The following is a 22,632-nucleotide window of genomic DNA, read 5'->3' as shown; positions in this document are numbered from 1 at the left end:
AAATAAAGAACTTCTTTTATTTGGCCGTTTAAATGCTTTGTTTTAGTAAAAAGGTAATTTTATGGAATAAGAGTTGGTTTTTGTATATTTTTAGGCAGTTTAGCGTTCATAAACAAACATTATGTGATTTAAGCCTTTATCTTAATAAATTTCGTTCGTTGGAAAAAATTTCCCTTTTGTGGGAAATTTTTGTTTGTCTGTACTTTGCTGTTTTTGAGTACTTTTAAGTGCATAGGTATAAGATAAAGAATTCCTTTTTTCTTTTATTGGCTTTTTGAATAATTTGTTTCAATAAAAAGCTCATTTCTTGGGAAATTTATTTACTATTTATATATTTTTAGGCAGTTTAGCCTTCCTTAACAAATATTCTTTGATGTAAGCCTTTATGTTAAACATTTTTGACATTACAAACAATTTCCTTTTTATGGGAAATTTTTGTTTGACTGCTATTTTGCAGTTTTTCAACAAAAAGTAACACTTAATTATTATTACTACTTTAAAACTACTTTGTATTGTACTTCCTGCTTGTATTAAGGTTTACGAAGTATCATACATACATATAAAAATATCTTGTGTAAGCAGATAAGTGTTATATCAAGAAAGTTATTTAAGCAATCAACTTTCAAAGAAATCTGCTCAACCTTACCTTTTCAGTTTTATACTTAGTGTGTATTGTATACCATTTTAACCTTCATACAAAATTCAAATTAACTTAATTCAAGTGCATAAAGGCTGAATTACTTGAATAAATGAAATTGGACAAAGTTTGATGAACACTGCTTACCTTAACCTAAATGTAATAAAAGGGCAACAAGCTCCACTAAAGCAAAACTACATAACGTAAATCATACAAATGCCAAATAAGCAACTAAAGTACATATTTATATATACTTTCATGTGCATATACATACATATACTCCTTGTGCTTGTGATAAATGAGTGAAATAAGTAGAAAAAACGCTGAGCATTGCATTTCTTAACTTAAACTTTGCCGTCACAGCGCCCACATTTCACTTTTCGACAAAACAGTTTCAACAAAGTTTGAGCTATGGCTGTTTAGTTAGAAAAATATGTATAGTATTGTATGTTTGTATGTGTATAAGTTTCAGCTAAGAATCTCTGTAGGTTAAAGAAAATTTAAAGGATATTTCTTACAGTTTTTTTGCTCAAACTAGTCGCAGTTGAATGCAAATTTAGGAGGGAGTAGAGTCAGTGGAGGTAATGGCAAGAAGCACGCATATAAATACAAAGGCTATATTTATACAAAACAGTTGGAGGCATTCAGCATATCCACACACATACACAAATACACTTACTTCATTAAAACTGATTAGTATCAAATAATTACAAAAGTTTACCATAAGTTTAATGGAACTTTTTCGTGTCCATTTGCAATACTTACTTGCGCTCCCCTAGTTTTACTAAGTTATAGTTTTATGTATGTATATATATATATATATGTGCGTGTGTGTGTCTGTAATGCCTCTTTGTATATTAAACGGCATGCAAAGGCTAAATTGCCAATGATAATACACCATGCATTCATAGAGTCTCACAGTCTACATCAACAAACAATCTAGCCAAAAATGATATATGTATTGCAGCATTTAACCTGCCACGGACTGCCATTTGTTTTGTATATTTACAATGAAATTTCCTGAGCTTCAAATCGAAACCTACGCATCCATTGGCATAGTGCCAAAAGTTTACTCAAATTGGCGCTTAATAAAATGTTACTCGCTTAGAGTTGTTCTTCTATTCGTAGCAGAAGTGAGCGCAGAGTGCGTGAAGGGTTAAATTAAAAACTTTAACAAAACAAATAAATAATTTCCTCATCAATGAGCAATAAAGCAAATAAGTTTTTAGTAGTTGTAAACAAAATAAATATAAATCGAAAGAAATTTAAAAATTCTCATTTACTTATGTGTAAACTATCAAAAGGATAAAGGCAAATGATTATACGAAGTCACTACTGCAGTGAAGCGTCTATGAAAATTTTAATTCACAGTCTGTAGGGATGTTAATATCGAGGGAGTAATAAAACAAAATTACTAAATCCTCAAATCTCTTGATGGCAGTACGTGGGGTAAAAATAAATAAACGCTCATTAGCAATTGGCCAGCCGATTGCATGCTACGCGTCCCCGATATGTTCGTCAAGCCTAAAGACTACTCACTGGAAGAAGCTACAGGCCTGCCAAAATACCGCCTTCAGAACCGCGACGGGCTGTCTTCTTATGTCCCCAGAACACCATCTATATAATGAGGCGAGACTACTCTCCATTCCCCCAGCGGGTTAGGGGGGGTCAGAATATACCCGCGGTAGGTATGCCTGTCGTAAGAGGCGACTAAAATACCAGATTCAAGGGGCTGTGTAGCGCAACCCTGCAGGTTGCCAGCGCTACATATAGCTTCTCCAAACCCAATTGTCAACCTCACCTATCCGCGGCGAATCCTGTTTCACTAACAGACGAGGCTCTGGCGACCCTAAGCTCCTTATGGAACTTGGGGTTGGGGAGGGAGGGGATGGCCTGAAGGTTTAATGTGGCCACATAAATCGTTCCCGAGATAGTCGGGCCATCACCTTAATGGTGCTGTGGTACCGGAGCGTACCGGATCTGTATCCGGCAAAGGACCATCACATCGATAACACTCTCCAAAGCCTTCGGGGAGCAACCTTATCGCTACAACAACAACAACTACTCTGCATTAGGCAGAGAATTGCAATGCTAACCAAACAGTTTTTGTTGAATACCCAGATATCAGGGCATCCCAACAGACATCTGATTGATGAGCCTATACCGCCCAGGGGTTTAAGGAGACGTCTTCGTAAGCATTATGAGGAAATACAGCACCTGAAATCACAGCCGTATGAAGCTAAAATTCACAAGCAGGTCCTCAGTAAAATCTACAAACAGGGGTCAGACCTCTATGCCGGGAATTGCCCGTTGAATCCTGTACTCAAAGAACAATACCCAAAACTAGCAGAGGAGGAACGCACTCTCCCTAGGGAAACGCGCGGCACTCTAGCTCAGCTTCGATCTGGATACTGTAACAATTTAAACTCTTACCTCGGTATCAACCCCAACATACAAAACATATATCCTACTTGTAGGGTGTCCCCACATGACACCAACCATCTCTTTAACCGTATTGTGGAACCAACATCTCTAACACCGCTCTTATTATGGTGCACCCCTGTTGAAACAGCAAGATTTCTTGGACCCCCGTTAGAAGACTTTGATGAAAATTTATGATTGGTCGCACAACAACAACAACAAGTGAGGAATGCTAAGTTCGGGTGTAACCGAACATTACTTACTCAGTTGAGAGCTATGGAGACAAAATAAGGGAAAATCACTTCGTAGTAAAATAAACCTAGGGTACCCCTGGAATGTGTTTGTATGACATGTGTATCAAATGAAAGGTGTTAATGAGTATTTTGAAAGGGCGTGGGGCTTAGTTCTATAGGTGGGCGCATTTTCGAAATATCGCCATAAAGGTGGACCAGGGGTGACTCTAGAATATGTTTGTACGATATGGGTATCAAATGAAAGGTGTTAATGAGTATTTTGAAAGGGCGTGGGGTTTAGTTCTATAGGTGGGCGCCTTTTCGAGATATCGCCATAAAGGTGGACCAGGGCTGAATCTAGAATTTGTTTGTACGATATGGGTATCAAATTAAAGGTATTAATAAGGGTTTTAAAAGGGAGTGGTGGTAGTTGTATATGTGAAGGCGTTTTCGAGATATCGACCAAAATGTGGACCAGGGTGACCCAGACCATCATCTGTCGGGTACCGCTAATTTATTTATATATGTAATACCACGAACAGTATTCCTGCCAAGATTCCAAGGGCTTTTGATTTCGCCCTGCAGAACTTTTTCATTTTCTTCTACTTAATATGGTAGGTGTCACACCCGTTTTACAAAGTTTTTTCTAAAGTTATATTTTGCGTCTATAAACCACTCCACTTACCATGTTTCATCTCTTTTTTCATATTTGGTACAGAATTATGGCATTTTCGTAATTTACGATATCGGAAAAGTGGGCGTGGTCATTGTTGGATTTCGGCCATATTTTATACCAAGATAAAGTGTCTTCAGATAAGTACTTGAACTAAGTTTAGTTAAGATATTTCGTTTTTTGCGCAAGTTATCGTGTTAACGGCCGAGCGGAAGAACATACGGTCGACTGTGTATAAAAACTGGGCGTGGCTTCAACCGATTTTGCCCATTTTCACAGAAAACAGTTATCGTCATAAAATCTATGTCCCTACCAAATTTATCAAGGATTGGTATATTGTTGTTCGACTTATGGCACTAAAGGTATACTAGACGAATTAAATGAAAAAGGGCGGAGTTACGCCCATTTTGAAATTTTCTTTTATCTTTGTATTTTGTTGCACCATATCATTACTGGAGTCGAATGTTGACATAATTTACTTTTATACTGTAAAGGTATTAAATTTTTTGTTAAAATTTTACTTAAAAAATTTTTTTTTAAAAGTGGGCGTGTTCGTCATCCTATTTCGCTAATTTTTATTTAGCGCACATATAGTAATAGGAGTAACGTGCCTACCAAATTTCATCATGATATCTTGAACGACTGCCAAATTACAGCTTGCAAAACTTTTAAATTACCTTCTTTTAAAAGTGGGCGGTGCCACGCCCATTGTCCAAAATTTTTTTCTATTTTGCCTCATAAGGTCAACGCACCTTCCAAGTTTCATCGCTTTATCCGTCTTCGGTAATGAATTATCGCACTTTTTCGGTTTTCGAAATTTTCGATATCGAAAAAGTGGGCGTGGTTGTGATCCGATTTCGTTCATTTTAAATAGCGATCTGAGATGAGCGCCCAGAAACCAACATACCAAATTTCATCAAGATACCTCAAAATTTACTCAAGTTATCGTGTTTACAGACGGACGGACAGACAGACGGACATGGCTAAATGAATTTCTTTTTTCACCCAGATCATTTTGATATATAGAAGTCTATATCTATCTCGATTAGTTTACGCCGTTACGGATCACCGTTATGCGAACAAAGTTAATATACTTTGTGAGCTCTGCTCAGCTGAGTATAAAAACGTTTCAATACTGATAATAGCATGATGCGCTCTTTACACGCGTTCAAGTGATTTTACAGTTGATTGTTTCAATTGTGTTTTTTTTTTTTACTTATCTATTTATTTATACATTTTTTTTGTGAGTTAATCCGATCTGATGTTGTTCACTTTTAGAACGCAAAGTTTCGCTAACGCTTCTTAGCATCTTCAGGGGTGACATTTATTTTTGTCTGTACCAAAAATTGTGTTGAAAGTTTTTAATATGCCTGATTTCAGTACTGAAATAGTTCAGTTGTCACATTGTGTTAAGTTTTGCAGTATCTCTATGACAAGGCTTATTGGTTATTTTCAATTGCTTGAGCACTTTTTCAACCGTTAATCCTCACCATGGCTGAGGTGGCCTGACGAAGCAGCATTATTGTTACGAATTCTTCTTGCCTTGGTTCGCCTGCAATGATACTATAAAAAGGTGCGGCTTCTCATGGAATGGATGCTAGGTCGCTACCAGAGTACAGCTATTGTAATTGTTATTCGGATCTTCTGGCTCAAGGTAGCGCTTGGGACCTGAAGTGTATGCCATTTCGAATGTTGAAAGAACTCTTGCCACTTGTAGTTTGGTGATTTGTAGTTAGCAAATGATGGGCTGACTTCAATTGCTTGGTGTCGATATTCTTCTGGCAGTTGTCGCCAAGCGGAACTTCTGGGGTTTACTACGGGCCAGTTCTAAATGGCGGTTGTTGTGTTCAAGGAGCACTGCCGGATGTGAACCCTTGCGGTGCGACCAAGTATTTCAACTGTGTTAATTGCATGCAAGATGACCAGGTGGAATAATTTACCTACTTCATACATAACGGCCACCATGCGGTTGCGTACTCACCTACTACACCGAAGGTCCTAAGTTCAAGGCTAGCTAAAGCAACATCAAAATCTCTAAGCGTATTTCTGCCATGAAAAGTTTCTTAGCTGAAACTCGTCTGCTTGCATATGTCCTTCGGAGTTGCCATAAGACATGTAGGTCCGTCCCGCCTTTTTGTAGGTGAGCAATATAACGCCACAAAATCATAATTTCCTATTCCTTAGCCTAAAATCCCGAAATTCCTATTTCATCCCATCATACAACGCTGCTGCAAGTGTCATGTAAAATGTGTAAATTTGCATATCTAATAATTTATGGCAACACTGGCATTCAATTGCAGTTATGGAATAACAAAAAAATCAAAAAAAAAAAACTTACAATAATAAAATGTAAAATAAATTGCCACGCTCCCAACATAAGCTTCAGCCTGGCGTGCGTCGAAAGTTTTCCTCTTCCACTTATACCTATATACATACATATGAATATCCGCTACCCAGACCGCTTTTACATAACAAGAGATCTGTTGGCAGGTTGTTTGTCTTCCGTTTGCCCTCTGACAAACTCCACAATCAGAGTCGCCGTCGTCGTCGCCAAAGTCGTATGAAAAGCAAAAATTTTTGCGCATTTAATGCTCGAAATATTTGGGAAGTACAACTTCATTCATGTACTCAGAGGCGCAGTTAACTACATACATACAAACATACCCACAAATAAATAAATTCCATTGGCTAGTTGCCAATAATCGAAATTATTGAAAACTTTACATTTTAAGTAGAAAAGTTTCTCATTACTGCAGAATCGTTGGAGTTGGGTGGACATTTTTTGCAGTGTTGGTATGTATTTATATTTTCATATTAATACATACATACATTTGCATTCGTAGATATTCATAAATATTTTTAAAATGCATCTCTGTGGTCCTTGACTCCAACAACTGTAGGTACTTATTGGCAATAATACTGGCTCCTTGTCTACCCAGGATTGTTAGTTTACCGTAGAGTCGTACAAACCAGCACAGACAGACAGTCAAATAAATATAGCGGGGAAGACAGGCAATGTAATGCTAACTTAATACTTAATATATACAATTTGAGTCGATGGTTGGTAGACCGTAGTGCGGATAGCCAAGCTAACTCATAAACTCTGCTCATTTGGCTGGCACGGCAGTTTTTTTTTACTTGCTCACTGGCATCTCCTAAATAAAGCAAATGAGTGGTGAACGCGATGAAGACGTCGCGTTTAATCGCCAGCTTAAATAAACTTATTCGCGTACTTTGATAAAGTTTAAAATCAATAATGAGTTATTGCAGTTTGCAGAATTTAAGGATATGCTTTCGAAAAGTTTTAGGCATGCTTTTTTTTTTGATATCTAAATTTTCCTGTTTGGGAAATCATTTAGATCTGTTTAAACATTTTACTCTTATATTTTAACTACCTGAGCAGTCTGAAAATCGAATTCAATAAACATTTTAGCTTTTTAAAAAATTTCCCTTTTTGGTAAATTTTAATTTCTGTCAGATAGTTTTGTAAGAGCACTCAAGCTTTATTTTGGTTCAAATTAATCAATTTTAACTTTTCATTATGACTTCAAAAAGGTCGCTATTTTCAAAGTTCTTATTTCATTTTAAAATTTCCGTTCTCATAAAAGGTCTCCTAAAATAAAAACTATTTTCAATGAAAAATCGAATATATCTAAGAGAATTCGCTGAATTTCGCTCTACGGAATATATTTAATTTCTACATACGTATATGTATTTACGTACATTATGATGAAGAGTTTACTTAAGATTTAACGCCACTTTGAAAATTTCTAATGACACTTCAAAAATGTCTAACCAAAAGTAGAGATGTTTGGAGGTTTACGCCGATCTCTTTATTGGGGCGGCTGCAATGTGTTTGGCGTTGCGTGCTTTTCTAATTAAAGAAACTGTTTTCATTTTGGATCTCCGACGGCAGCTGAATCTATGTACCAGAGTGACTCGGGGCTTATTTCAGAAACTATGGCTGGCATGTTAATGCAGCGCGTCTTAATATTGATCGGATCGTTCAAAAATTGTCATTCAAGAAGTAGCTATCTGCGGAGGGACCTTCCCTCATTTATTTACTTCATAGATGCGTTGAACTTGACCATAGGTACTCGAATCGAAAAAACTTGTATACTTAAACCGGTCACTCTCTTGGCTTTGTTGCTCGTGCAAAGCATTGTTTCACCGAAGGAGTTGTAATACTTTATACTCGTCGTCGACGCGAGTTCTATAAAAAATGTGAGAACTTAAAAGATTGCGACGTCCACTTAATGCTTTCATCGGCGACAATTTCCTAAATGCTTTAAAGCAGCGACCAAGACTCCCGACGGATGTTTTTGTCGCGCCATGCTGCCGAGCGACTTAGCATACAGGACACTAAGCAAATAACTTAACATACTCCATAAAACGCCAACTATTCGGCCAGAGAAGCCGCTCTGGAAGGCAGAAGTTGTCTAAGTAGATATCATTGCGTAACTTTTGAGTGAAAATCGTATAACTTGAAATTCGCAGACGTACTTCTTTATACTAAAATTGAAATGAGTTCATTTAAGTCTCTGCTCAAGGTCATATTAAGTCGATTCCGTTCCCTTTTCGAAACACCTCGGCCCAGTTCGGGATAACTAATGGGATCACTGCGAAATAATCACAATATACTACTTCGGACTCTCTTTGGAACTATTTCGTTTAGTAACTGTTTACAAGTAGCAAGTACGAGCTTTGAGTCTGGCACTTCACGTTGGAGGATGCCAGCTAGTGGTTTTATGGTATTGATGTCAATAGAAGAACTGATCTTACTTGCAAAGACTGAAGCCAAAACCGCCTAAGAGGTCCGGTCTTCTTTCGAGCCACACATGTTGAGAACCCGATCTCTGCAGATAGTATAGCGCTTTGAAATATTTCTGCGGCAGGCATTTCTGTAGTAAAGGCGACTGAAATCCACAGGAAAAAGGGGTCCGAAGGGTCAAAAAACTCGTTCCCGCTTAACCGCTTTGTATGAAATTTCTACCAACTTTTTCAGGAACTCATAAAATTTCTTAAAGTACAAATAAACTGTAAAAGGCATTGATAAAATCTTGGTTACCACCAAATATCACCACACACAAAAAACGCCTGTCGAGCAAACGTTAAGAAATCCTATACTTTGGAAAACCTTCGTGGGGAGAAATCAGACGACATTAGGGGTATCATACTCATGGTATGAGAAAAATTATAATAAAAATCATGTCATAAGAACATTCAAATTATTGAAAGACGTCGCGCGTCAGTTTTGCAATGAAGCTTGAAGAAACAAATAAAAAATAAAGAAAATAATAAAAAAAATATAAATCATAATAAAGCAACGATGCGACTCATTGAAAATCAATAACAAAGTTTGTATAAGAGGAGGTGGGGGCACACACTGCTAAGTATTTCTTGACGCTTGCCACACAATGCATTCCATGCGGCTTTGCATAGCCATTTTTGCTTGCTTGAACGTCTTTTGTTCGAAATTTGCTTGCGGCAGTTGGAGCGCATATCTGAATTGACATTTTGGATTTCCGGTAGCCATAGACGTCGACTCGTATTGATTGTTGTCGCATAGAAATGTACAAATTATGAGCAGACACCATGGGGAGTGTAGGAGCGAAATAATGAGGAAGGGAGATGTTTATTTTAACAGCAAAAAAAAAAAAAAAAATAAAACTTATTTATTTTACTTAGCTTTCTCTGGATGTGTCTGTGCTTGGGGTTCAATGAGCTTTAACTATTTGCTACGCTAAATTATTTAGCTTGATTTTAGAATAGAATTCCAACTTTTTATGTTACTTATCCTTACCGCTCAACAGCTAAGACCATTTAAGTTGGCTTAATAGAATACCCTCAGTCGTTCTTTTGCGACATCAGTTTCCAACTAAGGCGAGTTAACAACTCGAGTAAGTCTTCATCGTCAAGTAAAAACGTCATACTACACAGGGTCTTCTTATTTTAAAACTTTTTTGGCTTTTCTTTTACTAAAGTTTTCAGTCTTACGCCAAAAACTTCAGATATAACCCTTAGAGAACTTATTCCTTTTGAGAGAAATAACTAGATTCCATTATCACTATTTCTTCAGTGCCCAACGAACGTCACATACTATGTCAACTTTATAATTCCTGCAGATATTTCCTCAGCCTATATAAGTTCAGCAATCCACAAAATTTTGTGGTAAATCATCTTTTCGATGAGGTGTTGTTTTTCTTGTACGCTGCATATTTTCATCACTTCACCTTTACGGACCTAAATTCAAGTCCCTAAAGCAAAGCCTCGCGAAGGTAAGACATGCCTTTGGTATTAAAAAGTATTCAATCTATAATGCTATGCATTTTTTTTGCCGTATAGAAACTTCAATTGAGAACGTTGTCGCTTTACCCAACTATAAATTGCGGCGTATAAGCAAATGAGGGGGATCTGTTTGATCGAAAGCATTATGATAGTAGCAAAATCAAAAAGAAAAAATACCGATACACGATCAAGAATATCATATAATATTTAGAAGCGAACCGTATTCGCCAATTCTACTTAAAGCTTCGAGGCGTGGGTTAGAAATAGAAAATGATAGTGTGGAATCTGACAGCTAGATATGATTTCAAATGATTGTGAAACTGGCTACATATTGCAAGTAAGCCGGTTGGTAATCAAAAAGAAGCCTGTTATTAGTATTTAAGTTAGTACTCAGAGCAAGCCACGTAGCTATTTGCCATTGCTGTTTGTTTTTTTTTTTTGCCCTCTTTCTTGAAAAAAACTAGCTTTACCTATTTACTTTCTAGCTGGGGTAGTGGTATAAATTCACTTTGCCTTCTTATTCACTTAATTTTAGTACGTAGTACTGTTTTACCAGCGCACCGTGGCTCAGTAAACGAAAAAGGTATACCAAAATTTGTAATATCATATAGCGTTTTTGAAAATGTAAAAAAATTCGACTTTTTTTGGCTAAATAAGGAACTGGGAGCAATTTTTTTTTTCAATTTTCCGACCGGTTTCGACGTTAGTCCATCTTTTGTCTCATTTTTCATTGACAAATGATATCTTCGTTCGAAAAATTATACTGAAGTTGGCACAACGTCGATACCGGCTTGTTTCCGAACCAAATTTGACAAAAAGTGACGGAAAATCATTTCCATATACATCACTAAAAGCAGCCCTTGTCGCTTTTAGTTTTGATACGAACTGATTTCGGCAATATTTATTCTCCAGTTACCTTTTTCATCCCTATTTACAGGCATATCATGACTTTTCAGTTTGTAAAACTTTTAACAAGATATATGTGCTTTAGTAACATATCAAAGTAATTTTTAATTTTACTGCCCACTGTGCAACGTCGTACACTCCATCGCACGTTCCTAACTCAGCATAGTACTAGATTGGTTAGTACACACAATGAGCAAATAAAAGGTTTAAATATCATGACGCACGCTTTAGCTCCAGGTGCTTGCTTTTTTCAGCAGAGCTCCAAAAAAAGAACTATGCGAAAATGTATATTAATTTCTAACTGGAAAGTCCAAAGGTGCTGGGCTTAAGCACAGGGGTGCCTAACATTCCGAACGGGGTTATCCTTTTGCTAAAATGTCAAATTATGAGTACTGAGTTGAAGCTTTTCAGCCGGTAAAATTTAAGTTTTCATTCTCCCTGCTACGCGTTTCGATGCTTCCGCATCTTCTTCAAGAAGTATAAAAAAACTGGCCCAATTTACCCCCGTTGAGGTCAAGGCCGAGTTTCCCTTTTGCATCGTGCCCACTCCGAATGGCAACTGCACGGCAGATTATTGTTTATACTTTTTTTAGGAAAAGATTTAAATCAGTGATGATCGGCGTGACAGACAAGATCCGATCTATCTATTTAGCAAGTAGATTTATTTATTGGTCTGTACTTGATATCGCATGATCGTCGCCTGAGCTCTCTTGAAAGGAGTTTTTTATCGCTACTTAATATCGCATGATCATCACATGATACTTGATATCGCATGGTCTACTTGAAATCGGTTTCACTCTGAGACAGAAAAATTTATATCAGTGTTGCTCGATGTGGCAAGCATGATCCAATCCATCTATTTAACAAGTAGATTTGTTTATTCTCGTCTTCTCTTGCGTGATCACCGAATGATCTCTTTATAGGAAAGTATTGTAATCTCTACTTGACATTGCATGATCATCGCACGATCTGCTAAATATCGGTTTCTCTCTGAGACAAAAAATATTGAAGTCAGCGATGCTTGACTTGGCAGGCAAGATCTGATCCATCTGTTTAATAATTAGATTTGCTTAGTTGTCTCTAATTGATATCGCATCATCATCGCATAATCTATTTGATATAGGCGTGTTTCTTTACATTGCAAACAATTATAATGAAGTCTTTTTGAGTTGAGTGAGTTATTCCGGAGCTCTGTTAAGAACATAGCTGAACGAGTATACAAATAAACATCCTTGCAATATGTACATATATTCTACCACTACCGTCTGTGTAACTTCTACTTATCCCCTCCCCCCCCCCCTTTCCCCTTTGACTCCATAAAAAAACTTCATATACAGCCATTTCACTGGCATTGTTTACTCCAGTTGCTAGAATAACAAGCCCGAAGGGAAGACGGTGTACTACAAACATAAATTATTTTAGGCTACACTGTCCCACTTTGCCTTATGTCATCATCAGCCATGCATATTTGCTTTTATATTCAGTTGACTTTTACGATGCGTCTAATAAGCAAGAAAATAGCAAAATATATGCAAACGGGCTCCCTCCACAAAGAGTTGCAAAGGTATTTTACCATAATATTTAACATGTGCTGGAATTTATGATTTCACTCGAAAGTCATTGCCGCTAGCCGCAGCAGGGGGTTGGTTGTTACTTGTTACCAACATTGTCGTTTAATGTGAAATATTTATATAACCTTTTTCATTTTACTTTTATGTAAAACAAAACAAAAACAAAATAAAACAGACGAATAAGTTACTATGGTAATAATTCTTTGAAGCGTACAAATTTTAATATGCGAGGAGCCATTTGGAAAATGGAGTAGCAGAAAATTTTATAACAAATTCGTAGATTAAAGAAATTCGTGATACAAAGTGCGCTGACTGCGAAAAGATATATGAAATAAGTAGAAAATACTTTTGCTGAATTAATTTTCTAAGAAATTTTTGACTAAGAACTAAGGAAATTTTAGCTTATGATTCAAATAGACAATAAAGACAAAAGCTTTTAACGTGAGTATTCTTTTTACGTGGTTTAATAAAGTTTTTCATGGAAACAAATTTAAAGAAAATGAATATTTCTTATGATGGAACACTATACTTCACGCTTGCCTTTATAAGTTAAACGATATCGGAAAATTTGATAAGAAAGAAAAGAGTATCCAACTTTTAAACAAAGCATTTACCCGAAGCAAAGTTTGTTTACATATTTGATACTTCTACACATCACACTCAGGCAAAATACATCAGAAGACGTCAGCTTGTGAAATAACTACTCTCGTCCACTTCACACATATTATTATTCTCTTTTGTTGAGTAGCAACTTCGAAAGGGGCCATTGCTTATTTGCGCATTTAAAAAAAATATATTTGCCAACAAACGCTAATGCTCAGAATGTGGTGAGTGTTGCATGTTAGCAATATATTGTAACGAATTTACTTGCAAATCTTCTTATTTGCAACCCTCTGCTAAGTTCGAATCACTAAACTGTTGAATAAATAACTCCAATATTGAATAATGGAAAAATGGCCTTTATTAAAGTACTTCACAATAACACTTATACTTTGCAACTAGCTGGCTTAACAACCAAACTGATTGATAGTTCAAATGAAACTCTACTATTGCCCTACAGATTGCGAGCTTAATCAATAACCGCTTGATAGCTCAACTCAAACTGAATCCCAGCGCCTCTACAATTGCCGCCTTTTATACTCTCGGATTTCAACGTTCGCATCTTCTAGGCGCTTCCAGAATCTACTAGTCCAGCAGCTCTCAAACTTCTCAGCTGTAACTACAATTGCATGATTTTTTTCTCATTGCATACTTTCAGGAGTATCTCAGATATATGCATGTGTTTGTGTATTGACTCACCGCTGCTCGTACATGGTACATATGTGTAGACGCAATTATTGTTTCGTTTATGTAGATACATGATGATTGAATTATTGATGTGAATTCACGTCACTGCTTAGAATCGGCTTAGAGATAGCAGCACCCCTTAGTTTTGCTAATATTCGTAACAATATTTTATTTTATTTTTATAACATACTTATTTTCGAATTATTTTTTAAATGGTAATAAACACGCGTGCATAATTCTTAACTCTTTGCTCGTTAATCAACATCTAAACAGCTACCACTATGGCGATTTAACATTTACCAGCACAGCCACAATTTCAATTTTGGTGGCCATGTATTTCATTATCAATGCGGCACCAACTTGCTTCTCTTATTGTTTACACGAAACTTAAAAAAATTTGCTGTTGATGTTGTCAGTCGCATTGTGAACGTGCACAAAACACGTTTGGGTGTGTGTGATGTCAGACTGATTATACCCATCTTTTACGATGACTTCTTAAATTATTTGCTTCAAAGTTTTCGTTATATAAAATTCCCTGATTTGCCTAGAGTGCCTCTCTTTGAACTGATAATTTCTAATGCTTCATAACTTTTATCCCTTTCCAGGCTATGAATGGATTGGCTGGCGCAATGACACACCCGATTTGAATGGCAAGCCAGTTGAACTTGTTTTCGAATTCGATACAGTGCGAAATTTTAGTGCGATTATATTGCATACAAATAATATGTTCACTAAAGATGTACAGGTGAGTGTAAAATAAAGGATTTCAAAATATTAAAACTAAATAATAGCAAAAAATACTCCGCTTTAACTGATCGCTAAATTATACATGCGTAAATTGTGCAAAAAAAGTTTGATTTTACATTTCTCCTTTTATATATTTTTCTCTGACACTCAAAGGTATTTGTGCGCGCAAAAGTTTTCTTCAGCATTGGCGGACGACATTTCTCTGGTGAACCTGTACAATTCTCTTACATGCCAGACACTATAATGGATCACGCGCGTGACGTTACTATAAAATTACATCATCGTGTTGGTAGATATTTGAAAATCAATTTATATTTTGCTGTTAAATGGATTATGCTGTCGGAAATTTCGTTTATTTCGGGTAAGTCGATTAAAAGAATATATAAATATATTTAATATTAAGGGATATATTTGTTTAAAAAACTTTAGTAAAAAAGACTGTGTCATGTGATAAATGATGTGATATGATTTGATTTGTAATCTTATAAATGATATCATATCATATTTGTGATTTAATATGATACGATATTATTAAATGAAATTTGATGTGGTATGGCATGGTATGCTTTGAAATAAACCAACATCCCATATCTTGGGTACAATCCTACAAAAATTACTTTAATTTTGCTAAAATGTTACTTAATATTTTTCTTTGATACTTGCTGATCATGTGATGCGATATTTTATTTTATTTTTATTTTTTTGTTTTGCACGAGGAGGAAAGCTTCAAAGTCAATGTGGGACTTTAACCGTACTAAACCCCCTACCGTCTGAGAGCAATTTACCCCCTGGTACTACCGTCAAGTATTCCGTCGGGAGGTATGTTGAGCACTAAGCTCTACGTCACGTTGCTATACTTTCACAGTAGCACGGGATAGCTAAAGCTGGGATTGGAACCGGCGTGCGTAAATGCAGCTTTAATTCTACCCCTTACTTACTAAATCAATGTCTTAACACATACCACATCTAAGAATACTAGCATATCAAATCTATAATCTTATTAATCATAAATCAAAAATCTTTAAATCTGTCGTAACAAAATTCGGCAGAGAGGTTGCCTTTACTATAAGGAATGCTTTGAAGAAAAATTAACGAAATCGGTTAAAGACCACGCACACTTTTATATAAAAGATTTTTAAAAGGGTAGTGGACAATAATAGGGAAAACAATAAATAGGAAAACCTTCAAATTTTAAAAAATGGGTGTGGACACTAAGCAATTGTATATGTTTCGAGAGAAATAACTCGAAGAAAAATTAGTTCAGAATAGAATCGTATGTATATGTATTACTGCGGAGCCTTGCAACACTATTAAGCACACAAAACAAACAACAACAGCATTTCAAGTGTACAGCTGGGTATGTAATGTTCGGTTTCACCCGAACTTAGACTTCGTTACTTGTTCTATAATAACTTGAATTCGACATAATGCGATGTGATATGCTGATGACATGATTTGATATGATGATGCATGATGTGATATTAAACCAACGGGATAATTATTTATTTTCAATTATAGTCAAAACTAAACGTTGTAATGTGATGTTTTTAGTTTAGAGGTGTCATACGACAATTTAGTTTGATACGATGTGATAATTGAAGTCACGTATCTCTTAACTAAAATGATTTTTCAACACTTTGACTTTGGTCTTTTAAAAACGGAAATAAATTCTGAATATTTACTAAATATTTAGACTTTTCTAAACTTGTTCCGACTCATCACGTTTTCAATTTTTCACACATAAATGTTAAAAAAGCAATTTCGAAAAAAGTTTCTTAATACTCTCATAACAGGTTGTTGCATCAATGCAACCAAACATACACCTACAAAATACATCCTGCAATTTCCCGTTAAAACTCAATGTATGCAAATAACGTAAGCTTTTTGCTTAACGCTCACGTACAAATGTTGAATTTATACATTCTTATATATGTACCTACACATAAATCTGCACACATTTTGCACAGCCATATATACTTAGATATCACTGTAACATACATGAATCGACGCAATGTAAGCGCTTTATGTGTTTCACCAATTTGAAATCTGCTTTAGTCAAAATTTTGCATACATGCAACATACGATTTTTGCTTGCTACATGCAACTTATGCACCAATAGAGTAAAACTCAATAAGTCGACGACTGATGTAGACTACAAAAGCCAAATGGCTCGTGCACGTATTTTTGTGGGTCTAAATGCATACACCCACTCACACATAGGTACATTGGTGTTAGCAAAAGCATATGAATGAATAAATTTTTTGTATAAAAAGGCGAAATTTCCGCCCACTTAAAAGAAAGGATAAAAAATTGCTTGCACGTATTTGGATTTTCGGGGGATATACATATGTGCATATATTAAGGCACAAAGGTGTACTAAATTGTCGTGTATGTATGCCTCAATGAGTGAATGTGTGTGCGTGTAGAAGCATTACCAGTTGAGTACATTGCGAAGTAGTAGAAGTGTGCTTTCGAATGCATTTCGAATGGAAAATCATTTTCAGCTTCATTTCACTTTCAAGTGATGGTGGAAGTACATATGTATTTATGCATAAACTTATATACAAATGCCCACAAACATGCATTTACATTTACAAATCATAGATTTACTTATGGGTAATTCTATGGCGGCCACCGTGGTGTGATGGTAGCGTGCTCCGCCTATCACACCGTATGCCCTGGGTTCAACTCCCGGGCAAAGCAACATCAAAATTTTAGAAATAAGATTTTTCAATTAGAAGAAAATTTTTCTAAGCGGGGTCGCCCCTCGGCAGTGTCTGGCAAGCGCTCCGATTGTATTTCTGCCATGAAAAGCTCTCAGTGAAAACTCATCTGCCTTGCAGATGCCGTTCGGAGTCGGCATAAAACATGTAGGTCCCGTCCGGCCAATTTGTAGGGAAGAATCAAGAGGAGCACGACGCAAATTGGAAGAGAAGCTCGGCCTTAGATCTCTTCGGAGGTTACCGCGCCTTACATTTTTTTTAATTCTATGGCAAATCGGGTCATGAGACAAAAGATGATGATTTATGATATGATATTATACAAAAATATATGATATGAAGTAAACTGGCATCATGCGATGCTAAGCTATGATGTGATATGTTATGATATTGTAACGAATTTTATGAATGCTTGATTATTCTGCAACCTTTGTTTCAGTTCGGATCGCTGTACAGTCGGATTAATAACTCAAATACTCAGTATAGCTTAATGTTCTTTATTTGCAACACTACTATCGTAGTAGTACTTCACAATTAATTTACTCGCGTACTTCACTTATAGCGTGTTAAAATCAAGTTGATTCATTATTCCTTAGCTTGCTCTGCTTTTATTTCTATAGTCCAGACTATTAGCGAAAAGCCGTCTCGAACACTTGTTTGTTTCCCGTTTCTGTATCACATAGTCGGGTATTTTGCTACATACATGTATGTGAAATATTTGTTTTTTCTTACAATTTACTAGCAGCATAGTGACGTATCAAACTGCTTATAGTCGCCACAATATAGATTCTTGACAATTTTTATTGGTTTGATGTTGTATCCCCGGCTCTGCCAAACTGCATCAGTAAGTGAGTGATATTTGACAGAAACGGTGCTAAGCAGCTTTACACACTAAGCCGGCGATATTTCTTACTCTTTTGATACCATTCCAATTTAGTTCTATTATTTAACTTTCAACAGAAACTAGTTTCTTGGTTTTGTATTATTTCTGCAGTGACTTTTTTGCAACGATAGGCTTAAAGACTTTTTATCACAGATAGCAATAACGATTAAACATTTATATTTTTCGATTAAAACCCTATAATTTTTCGATAACATTTCGATGTCTTTTCGATAACAAATAGATATTTTTTCGATGGAAAATGCATATTTCTTTGATAAAAGATCGATATTTTTGTGATAACAAATCGAAAAATTTTCGATAATAAACCGATAATGCGTAATTCACAAATAATAAACTGACAATAACAGGCCGATATCTTTTCATTTTACATCAATAAAATTTCGAATGTTTTCTCAAATGTTTAGCAATTTTTTTACCTTTCAGTTAAGTTTTATCAACTTAACACTTTTCAAGTATTTTAAAAGCATTTTGAAATTATTGCAAACGTAATGATTTCCTTGAACTCGTACCAGTTTCGGTGCTTTCGATTGCTATTGAAACCCGCAAATTTTTATCGCTGTTATCGATATATTTGCTTACAGATTTTTATCGGTATAAACTGCGTTTCTATTTGAGTATTATTGTTTGCGTATTTTTTCTAGTTTATCGCCGAGAAGTGCATTTCCGACGATTATTGACGATACACGACCATTATTGATAAATTGATTACTATCGATAGATTGACTATTTAATAATATTATCGAAAAATCGATGACTCGCGTTTTTTACGTCTAAATTGGAATGTAATCGCCATTTTTTTAAATTTTCTGCTTTTGAAAGAACTAAATGAACTAATAAAGGAAAAACATATAAATCAAAATGTGTCCATTACACCCATTTATCGATTTTACATGGAATGACCCATATCTCTAGATTTAAAAATCATACAGTCGCTCATACTTTTATACTGCACTATTTGCATTCCATTCAATGCATATTTGTTAGTGTTAATACTCTTGTATGTACTTGGTATGTATGTATGTTGTAGTGTCCATTGTCGATAGACTGGCATAGTAATCGCACTTTGCAATCGATATCACGATCTCAAATTCATATTCATTTGTCGTTGTAATAAAATTGGCGCATATATTTTCCCAACATTTTGACTGACAACAATGAATGACGAATTCGAGTACTAAACTACAAATACAGGCGCATACACTTAGGAATTTGGTCGTGCAAATGTTCCCAGCATGTATGTATATATGTATGTACATAGATTTAGTATGTAAGTATTTGTAGGTATATTAAAGTAGTAGGATATTACTGCATGTCCGGTTGCATTGCGGAAATGTTGGAAAGTAACTCGTTGTTAGAAGAAAGTAAGAGGAAATAACTAGAAAGTTGTGTAGTTTGAACAATATGCCAAAGTCTAAAGAAGGTGGTGTATGTATGAGTGCATGCACAAATGCACCAAAGTAGAGTAGTCACGTAATAGAAAGTAAATTAAAAAATTGTAAAGATTGATAATTTTGCAACAGAAGTACATACGTACATAGTTATTTTTAGAGTGAAAGAAGCAATTTTTAAAGAAAATTGTTTACTTTGAAGTCAAAAGTGATGGTATTGAGTGGAAAGTTATGAAGCATACGTTTCTTATACTACTTATGTTTCTATTATAGTTTGAAATGGCTGGTTCATGAGGACCATTCCTATTATAAGTAAAATAACAAACTAATCAAGTGGGATTTATCTTCGAATGCTAGTTCGTTTATGGTAGAAAAATATATTGTTGCCAATCTAAAAAATTCTCGATTAAAATTTGCGTTTTGTTTTTGTTAGAATCACTTAGCTGTTAAGAAATCCACTCAACTGTTCTATATATAAAATTCATTTTATTTATAATAAAACTTCAAATTGAAATTATTCGCATACTTCATTTACAACATTTTAAAATCAAACTGATTCACCAGCACTTAGACTGCGCCGCTTTTACACTCTCAGTTGAATCGTTCTCCTATTTCTCCTAGGATGTAGACTGTGCGCAAACAGGCTTCTCGGTTAGTTGCTTACTTACTTCTCCCATCTGCTGCATCTCATAAGTCTCATAGCCTTTTATGTATATGTGTGAGTAATGTCGTTTGCGCTCTTTGTGGCTGTGTACATACATATCTGTTTAATATCGTCTACTCTCTTAACTGTTGTGTACATGTGTGCGTAGCTATTTAGAGCCCCATCTGTTACCATTGCTGCTGCGGTTGTGCAGCATTCACTGCTTTATATGTATATCGGAATGGCTAACATTCGCCACAATATATATCAATGCAGATCTATCGGCCACCACTGGACTGCTTTTCCACTACTTCAGGGCTGCGTTCCATATTTCTGTTGTTTTTGCAACCAGGCAATTTTTTCACTTTAAGTGTGGTTTCTACGAAGCTGCTGATTCCTTGCCACTCTTCTGGCTGCTCAGCATTTTTGAAGCCACATTATCGAAACTGATTTTACCTACTTTTTGCTTTAGCATTTATCGGTTCCAATCGCGAGAATTTAAAAAAAAAATATTTAGCCTTTTTTATTACGTAAAGAATATCTTAAATTAGCCGAGTCCGGAAGCATTTAGCTAACGTAGCAATCCAATCAAATGGTGATCCATGCTTGAGCATATGTGATTGGTTCATCTGCCTCATTGACCATTTCCACATCGCTTTTGCATTAGCCTAACCGTTTGTTCCCTGCTCTTTTGCTTAACGACTTTCATGCGCTCTTAATCTGCTTGCTTTTTTGTTTTCAATAATTTTGTTCTTTCCAGTGCTAAGAGGTCGATGGGGACTGTTCTGGTGATCACAAGTACGGCAGGTCTTAATAAAAAATAATACTAAATACTTTGCGCGATTTACCTCCGAAGAAATTTAGGCCAAGCTTCTCTCTGATTTGCGTCGTAATCCTTTTAATTTTTTTAACAAGGATGGGACCTACATCCTTTATGCCGGGTCCGAACGTCATCTGCAAGGCAGATGAATTTGCACTGAGAAGTTTTTCATCGCAGAAGTACATTCGGAGTGTTTGCCAAATCACTTTCGAGGGCGACCAAGCTTATAAAAACTCATTGCTAATTGAAAAAACTTGTTTCTAAATTTTGATGTTGCCCTCAACCTACTTAGCTGTCTTCTAAGTCGCATGTCCAGTTTGCACACAGTATGTTAGACGGCCTAAAATCACTTCCGAGGTTATCGCGCCTTGTATTTGTATGTGAGTTCGTAGTATGATCTTACCCCTTAATAGTTGACTACCTTTTTTGATGTTTTATTTCTAGAAAAGAAGTATGCGCGCTTCCAAACACTCCTTTCTGCGTATCATGGCCTTATTGAGCTTTAGGTGCGATTTTTCGCTGTTTCAGACTGTAATGACTGCGGCAATGTCGTCCTCATATCAGACTAAGAATTTCTGGCGTTTCAAAATTGAAAATTTCATGACAGATGACGTTCCATAGGTCCTGATGCCTGTTCCGCCATGGTACGAGTGTCCTATGCGATTTTGTGTATAAGGATGGATCAGTGAGATAACTTTTGATGTTGCGTTGTGGATAGCATGGAATGCGAGTCGTTGCTCTAATGCCCATCTTGCACAGCGTTTCTTACGTGTAAGTTTGAAAGGATGTTAACTCGCCCAGATTTGGTATATCCTCTCCGCTTCTTTCTATTCATACTAGCGGCCTTCAACTTTTTTTCCTCATATTTGTATTACTCTTTTCCTACAATAGCTTGGTCAAGCGTCTGTCCTTTGTGTATACTCAACATAAGGGTAGGCAATTTTTCCTTATCTCTGCTATTTCTTTTGCCCACTACTAAGCGAGAGCTTTCAAGCATTATGATGACTAAATCCATGAATATTAGCTAAAGATGCAGCCCACACTTCATCATATATAGGGGGTGGATCTTAGACTTCTTCACTTGTATTACACGGCAACCTTATGTTTTTTGAACTCTATGTAGTGATATATCTTCAGTGCTGCAAAGGACTCATTGTCAAGGGAGCTGATCTAGTATTTCAAAGCTATAATAACATTCTTAATAACAAAAGGTATAAAAAGAAAATATAAGTGTTCTGATATTTTTTTTCTACTTCAAAACGAGATCTTGGTTTTGTTTGAATGAAAAAAAAACGGAATAGGATAGAACACTTTAAGAATGCTACGGTGGAGGAAGAGAAAGGCGTGTTTGCTAAATAAAAAGTAAATAGCATAATTATGTTTTCTGATGTCTA

At 35.9% G+C, this 22,632-nt stretch overlaps 1 protein-coding gene across 4 annotated transcripts in view; it reads left to right on the top strand.

Annotated features, from left to right (window-relative positions):
* The window catches only part of smal (smoke alarm), a 250,038-nt gene that overhangs the window by 194,363 nt on the left and 33,043 nt on the right, over positions 1 to 22,632 (top strand). For all 4 annotated transcript variants that reach the window (XM_067764538.1, XM_067764537.1, XM_067764536.1 and 1 more), the window contains 2 exons: positions 14,622 to 14,761; positions 14,917 to 15,124. In XM_067764538.1, the coding sequence (XP_067620639.1) occupies positions 14,622 to 14,761; positions 14,917 to 15,124 (348 nt within the window). The remainder of the gene's footprint in view (positions 1 to 14,621; positions 14,762 to 14,916; positions 15,125 to 22,632) is intronic.

Source organism: Eurosta solidaginis, chromosome 2 (genome assembly GCF_040869045.1).
Source record: "Eurosta solidaginis isolate ZX-2024a chromosome 2, ASM4086904v1, whole genome shotgun sequence".
In the NCBI taxonomy this organism is placed as follows: domain Eukaryota; kingdom Metazoa; phylum Arthropoda; class Insecta; order Diptera; family Tephritidae; genus Eurosta; species Eurosta solidaginis.
Note: the sequence above shows the minus strand (reverse complement) of the source record. Positions and strands in the feature narration are given on the sequence as shown.